The 7206-nt window shown below is 47.7% G+C and overlaps 1 protein-coding gene across 1 annotated transcript; it reads right to left on the bottom strand.

Moving 5' to 3' along the window:
- Window positions 1–1966: 1966 nt before the first annotated feature.
- Window positions 1967–6859, bottom strand: gpr137bb (G protein-coupled receptor 137Bb). The gene is made up of 7 exons (XM_085458377.1): window positions 6165–6859; window positions 4691–4740; window positions 4362–4584; window positions 4109–4258; window positions 3693–3821; window positions 3470–3591; window positions 1967–2757 (listed from the first exon to the last, which is right to left on the bottom strand). The coding sequence occupies exons 1-7, from the start codon at window positions 6561–6563 to the stop codon at window positions 2643–2645; spliced, it is 1188 nt and encodes a 395-aa protein (XP_085314503.1). The 5' UTR covers window positions 6564–6859; the 3' UTR covers window positions 1967–2642.
- Window positions 6860–7206: the final 347 nt, after the last annotated feature.

Raw genomic sequence — 7206 nt, 5'->3', positions numbered from 1 at the left:
CATGTGAAGTGTTACAAATCTTACAAAAGCAGTAAATCTGTTAGAAATCTGGAGCTGAAGCTTGTCCCGAGCCGTGCAGCACTGACGGGAGTGGAAACGGTGATCGATACCCAACCGTGAAGTGATTTTCAGATGTGGATATACAACGCGTGGAGTGATTGGCTGCCTGGTTACTGATTAAATCAGTGTCGTTCCCACACGTGTGGCTTCTTCACCACCTCTTCCTGCTTTTCTCACAAAGTAAAAAGAGGAAAAACTTTCATGAGGAGCTTTTCAAGGATTTAAGAAAATGATCTGCTAGTTCCTTCCAGAAATACTGCCTACAGCCTGAATACTGTCTTCAAAGTGACTAATAAGTAGTTTTGGTCATTTCTGCCTGCCTTTTCCCACTTCATGAATTGCACTGAAGCACTCTGAGCTGCCTAACAATCCTCTCGGTGTCGTTTCAGTTTCCAAGCAATGCTCCAAGACGTCACGTGATGACAGAACAGCAACGTGTCCAGGAGGGGTGACAGACAGCCTTCAAGAGTGTAAGGAAACAAAGTCTGCCAAATGCAGATAACCCCGAGTCACCACTGAGAGTTCACACCGCTCTCTTTCTTCTGAAATAAAATGAACAAAGGTTGAGCAAAGTTTGGAGAACCAATAACCAATCAGCTGATTTCAGTTGGTGTGCAGGAGGAGGAAAATAATGGCTCAGTCTGCAGCGTGAGCATGGATGTTACTTTTATTATTACTGCACAAGGACGAGAGCGTGATGGTAAAGTAAACTGGACACATGCAGCTGCATTCTGCTGCTAACAGCATCAGCTGCACAGACAGCATGCTAACATGTTTGCTCTGTGCTCAGACCTGAATATATGGGGCGACCGTGGCTCAGGGGGTTGGGAATCGCATCTGTAACCGGAAGGTTGCCGGTTCGATCCCTGGCCTCTCTGTCCTGGTCGTTGTGTCCCTGGGCAAGACACTTTACCCTACCGCCTACTGGTGTTGGCCAGAGGGGCCGATGGCGCGATATGGCAGCCTCGCTTCTGTCAGTCTGCCCCAGTCTGCTGTGGCTACACCTGTAGCTGCCTGCACCAGTGTGTGACTGAATAGTGGCATTGTAAAGCGTTTTGGGTGCCTTGAAAAGCGCTATATAAATCCAATCCATTATTATTATTATTAATACTCAGACACAGATCACACGTGTGCGTCCTGCAAACCAGCAGCTGGGTTTATGTTGTTTCAGGTCGTTTTAGGGGGAAATGTTAAAATGGTGTGATGAGCAGCACAATGAATTCCTTTCTACTGGAATTAGTTGATGTGCTGGGGTTAGGGAATCCCAGCTGACCTGTCAACACTGCCAAGCATAGGTGGTAAAGCAGTACGCTGCTGCGTGTCCTGATCATCTTTATCAAATCTCATGTGGCTCCAGATGAACTTTTAATGAAGTATTTTGTGCATCTCCGTCTTTTAAAAAGCTGCAGAGGTCTTCTCCATTGAAGATATTTGAACACATTAAATTGTTACTTTTAGAACACATCTGGACAGATGTTCACTGCTAATATTGTGTCGCTAACATTAGCAACGATCCTGCTCTTTTAATGGTTCGAACTTGTTTTTGTTTGAAAATGGTTTTCTAACCTTTTTCAGCCAAAAATGACCCTCACACATTTACAGTAAAAGAAAGCTTAACATACATTTAGACAGGCTGAAAACAGGTTAGCTTTATGTAGTGCCCACTTTGTTTCATATAGTAATGAGAGGACCGGTATGATGTGCACTGTTCTCCTTTCCTGTTTAACTTTGACCTGCTGCAGTATTTTACAGCAGAACAATGTGGACTACACAGATGTGCAGATGATGGCCACGTTTAACTGGCTTTGTTATCAGCTAACCCCTACAGTGTCCCAGCACAGCAGAGACGGACGTGTCTCTGATCGGATGTCTTTGTGAGTGTGTGAATAAATACAAAGAAGCTGACTTCATGAAAAGAACTGTTTCCAATTTAATTCACTACCTGGATTATCTTCATTGAAATACTCGAAACATTCATCACAACATCATATTCATACCGCGAGTCTTAGAAGCAGCAACATTGTAGCTGTGGGAAAAGTCCAACATCATGAGGCCAAATTCAGATGTTCTTGTTTACAGCTAAACACTTGATGTTCTGGGACTGTTTGGGGCGATCAGCTGGGGGACCAAAAATTAAGGACACATAGTGATTAACTGTTGTGTAGAAACCTGTAAGGCAGGGGTCTCAAACTGAAGTGAGCTGTGGACCACTGTGGTCTCATTGGACGGCCACTTTAGTGTTTTAGGAGTACAAACAAACACACAAGGAAACACAAACAAATATTACTGAAAGTGTTTTGTTTGTTTGTTTAAATTGTTGCATAAGAAACTGACTCTTCACTAACTGAAGCCTTTGGTCCTCTCTGCCCGTGCAGACACGTGGCGCACTTCCAGGGCCGAACTGCATTATCTTTCTTCACGTCACCTACAAGTGGCCCCGCGCCGCGAGTTTGAGACCCCTGCTGTAACACATTCTTCTTTATTTTCTACAGTGACTCCACAAAGCCTTATGTCAGTGACGATAAACACAATAACCGAACCGTGTCAAAGTGCAGAGTGATGCTGTACACAGAGCAGCGGACTCATGGATAAGGGCGGAGCTCCCCGGCAGCGGTGGTCAGGCGCTGTTCGTCACTGTTGGGATGCACGGTGAAGCTGCTGTGGCGGCTGCCCCAGTCGCAGCAGTCAGAGGAAAGGCTGTCAGAGAAAATATGGCAGTCAGGACCAAGCCTGTGAAAAAAGCTTCAGGTTTTCTGCGTTTTGGTGAAACCGTCAGGTCAGCTCTGCTCCATCGCAATCAGACCCATTGTCCTTCAGAGGCTTTAATGGAGCAAATATTGTATATCTAGACACAGGCAAAGGCACACAGCTGACTGTTTAAAGTCAGGGTTCAAGTTATACACTCGCCAGCTCCATAACGCACCTACAGGAGCCGCTCTGTCACAGAGACCTGTGTCACAGGAGATCTGGAGCTTCCACTAAGGAAATCCTAAAAGGCTGATTCTGTTCATCTGAACGTTTCAGTGGGAGAAACGTTTCTTCACTCATCCAGGTGACTTTCATTACACCCACTGAAAACACTACGTCCAGATGAATGGAGTCGACCTTCACTATCTCTGCTATTTGCACGCCCACCACTACACCTGCCTCATTGCCATTCAGAGGGAGCCATAAATGAAGCAGTCCAACAACCAGGCCTTAATGGTAGTCCTGTCTGAAGCTATATGCAGGTCATGGGGAACTGGAGCCTGTCCCAGTTGTCTGTTGCAGGGCTACCACAGAGAGACAGACAACCATTCACACTCACATTCATACCTATGGGCAATTTAGAATCACCAGTTAACCCAGCCACAGGCATCCATAAGTACCAGTGACAGTGACATTGTAAAGTCAGAAATGATGTTCACACCTCGCTGAGGCGTTCTGGGGAGGAATGCTCCACGCCAAGTCGTCATCGCTGTCATAGCGACGAGGATTGTCAAAGAAATATCCTCTGGAGGAGAGAACGTGGTTAGGGATTCCCGTGGTGCTCTGTTGGACCAAATACATCAGAGCAGCAGTCAAACAGTGATGGCCTATCATTAACTTAGAGAGAAAACCTCATGCCAACTGTAAGAACCTGCAGTACTGACCCGATCCTGAGGCGGCCGTCTCACCCTGAAGAAGAACACAACCAGTGAGGTGGGCAGCAGCTCCCACACGAACAGGATCACCCCAAATACGATGTAACCGGCGTCTCCAAGAGAGGACCGCAAGTCTGCCTGAGGACGCACACACACAGGTCAGAGGCAACAGAAACACAGCTTTCCAAACCTGCTGACATGTAGTGGCACACTGGTCTGTGCATGTTTTCCACACACACAGCGGGGAATGCGTGCAGAGCACACAATATGGCCATACCCATGGTATACCCAGGTCAGGTCAGGTATGGGTGTGATTGAATGAACACATGTATGCAGGACCTCTGCAACGAGTACTACCCCAGTCCTAGTTACATGATGGTGACATAAGGAGCCGGCTCCTGTTTACAGCTGGATGAAGGTCTAACCTGGTCGGAGACGTTGTACCAGTCATAGTCGAAGGAGTTGATGGTCTCGATGTCAGCGAGGGCAAGCACCACCAGGTTGTAACAGGCTCGTGATGCGTATAACAACACCACCGTGATGCCGATCAGGGTCACCTGACACACGGACGTTCCCTACACACAGAGACATTTCATCAGTTTATTCAAACAATTTTGTGCAGCATGATCTCTCGTTCCTCATAGTTTAGCACATGTTGTAAATGAAAGGAGACTCTACCTTTGACTCCAGGTAGATGTTGGCCAATGACATCTTGGCCACCTTGTAGAGGCAGACGGACAGCGAGATGGCGCAGAGTACGAACAAGCTGTCGTTAACGGTCACCCTCACCAGAACGATGGTCTTCACGTCGGCAGCAGTCATCTTGACCATCAGGGCGCAGATCAGATTAACCACCAGAAAAATGAGACTGACGCAAAGGAAGACCAGGTACAGAGGAAGTCTGGGAGAGGGGAGACAGCGCTGTGGATTCTGGAAAAGCTAGGAAAATACCAACTCCACTTCCTGCTTTGACAACCTTCTTCGATTTCACAAGTTAGTCAAGTTACCTGTACTTCAGTAGTGCTGGTGCGTACTTGGACTTTGCCTTAAAGTAAACCTGTGGGGAAGAAGCAGAGACAGGCAGAGACTGGTTATTCAAACGGGCTGAGAGGTCATCTGACGGACACATTTAGTCCAACAGCCCGGCCTCCTCAAGGACTGCTGGCCAGTCAGGACTCTGTTCTCCTTTTGTTAATGCAGGACCCAGGCTCTAGGTCTATTCAAAGGAATACCTATCAGTTGGATCTTCCTGAGAAGCACACTCAGGGTTGCTTTACCTCCACGACCAGGAAGCTGGAAAAGCTTTATTTTGTCAGATTATCAGCTCATAAATGAAACAGCACTTCTTTATGTCATTCAAAAATGAAGCTCACGTATAATATAAGCTTATTAACATGCTTCACTGCCAAAGAGCACGATCAACAGTTTCCCCCCAAAAGCTCCAGGTTTCACTACCTACGGCTGAACAATGAGTCACAAGTTAATCTCAGTCAAATGCACTTGGATCGCTTCTAAAACAACAACTGGACATTTACAGCACACAGACTTTTGTCTGAGCTTCACTCGGTCCACACAGCGTCATCTGTCTCTGCCATGTGTTCAGCATGCAAGCATTGCAAACTGTGTGTGCTTCCTCAGAGCCTGCAGCAGCTCATCTCATTGATTTGTTCCTGAAGGTACCCGCATTAAGGAAATAATGCACTGTAGTAAAATAACCTGTGTCATCTTTCTCACAGACAAGCGCTGCTGGTTAATGAGTCTCCTCTCATGTGAAAACACTCTGTTTCCTGGTCTAGTTGAGCAGCTGCACTCATCAGAGCTGATCAGTGACAGATGTCACGACAGTGATGCAGGGTCACCACATACATACCAATCAGGACTATGTACCAGACACTTTCACTTCCTAAAACTGAAATACAAACTTGTTGGACTTCAAAAAGCTCCAGCACCACAAGCTCAGTCAGCTACAGCTCTATGAGCTATTGGGCATCCACCTACAAACTGAAGCATCCTAACATCAAACCTTTATGCAGTATAGAGGAAACTATCCACAGAGGCCAAAGCTACCGGGCTGCAAACATGTTCACAGCACTGACTCGGTTTTAGAGTCAGCCTCAAGTGGCCGTTTCAAGAACTGCAGTTTGTTGTACTTCATTCTTCAGCCCCACAGATTCCTGAGTCAACAGAACCCCCCACTGTAATTCAGACTGGCTTTTACTGTGCCACTGTCTGCCACTGGGACTAGTGAAGGTGGGAACCTGCTTATTTAATCATTCATGTTCTTACCGTCAGCGGCCACAGATGGCAGCACATCAACAATAAATGAAAGGATACCTCAGATTTGTTGCAGATTAACCCCGTACTGCCTGCGTGGACTAAAGCCTGCCAGAGTCTGAACCCTGTTAGCCGTTCCCAGAGCCACCGGTCTCTGCTACGACAGTAACAGCAGCAGAACAGTAACAGCAGCAGAAGCCCGCTCACCTGCGCACAGTAGAGGTTCATGAGACTGAGCGTGAAGAACTGCAGGCAGACGGGGAAGCAGTACAGAAGCCAGAAGGCAAAGGGTCCAAGTGCATTGGCGGTCACACAGTCTCTGAAATAGAAGGAGAAGAGAAGGGCGCGCAGGGCGGCCCACAGCAGACACAGGAACAGGAAGGCCGTCTGGTAGCTGAAGCGCTTGTGCCGGTACCGCAGCACCAGCCAAAGCTGGGCATAGACGAAGGCAAAGAGCAGTGAGTAGAAGACGGTGTAGGCGATGGTCAGACCCAGCTTCACATAGGGGGGAATGGCCGGTGTGATGGTTGGAGGGGGAGGTAGGTGGGAGGTGTTACCGGCATTCTGCTGCTGCTCTTGTGCCGGGTCCATCGCCTCCCCATTCATCTCCTCTGTGTGCCAGTAGCAGTGGGAGGGAAGGAGGGAGGGATGCAGTAGGTGTTAAAGATGGAGCAGCACGCTTCCTCCTCAGGGGGAAATAAAAAGGAGAAACCTCTCTGTGCTAGTCAGATGAATCCTGCGTGTCCATCCATCCATTCTCATCCAGGGATGCCGTCTGACTCACAGTGAAGAGAAGAAGAACACAGAGAGACACCTCCCCTCTTTTTGCCGGTGCCTGGTAGTACACTATTGGTAGTTGTTGGTCACATGATGCTGCTGTGCACCAGGGGATTGGCTTAGCAGGAGGAGGGATGCTGCAGGGAGGAAACTGGAGAGATGGATCTGGAAGGAGAGAGGGGTAAGCTGGAATCTGTGGTCCCCCTCACACACACACACACACACACACACACACACACACACACACACACACACACACACACACACACACACACACCGACCGACTGTGTCACAGCAGCGTCACACAGACAGACTGATGCTGGTTTAGAGTGTTGCACCCATGTCTGTATAAAGAAATGAGGGAATGATGGACTAACTCAGTGTGCACGTAGATGAATGAGGTATCCAGTTATTACCCGACTGATACTGTAATGCAGACTTTATTTTAATAAAATTAATATCACATCTCTAT

Source organism: Copadichromis virginalis, linkage group LG6 (genome assembly GCF_057382275.1).
Source record: "Copadichromis virginalis isolate Kocher_CV1m ecotype Utaka linkage group LG6, C_Virginalis_male_GT1.1, whole genome shotgun sequence".
In the NCBI taxonomy this organism is placed as follows: domain Eukaryota; kingdom Metazoa; phylum Chordata; class Actinopteri; order Cichliformes; family Cichlidae; genus Copadichromis; species Copadichromis virginalis.
This window is presented reverse-complemented; position numbering and strand designations above follow the sequence as displayed.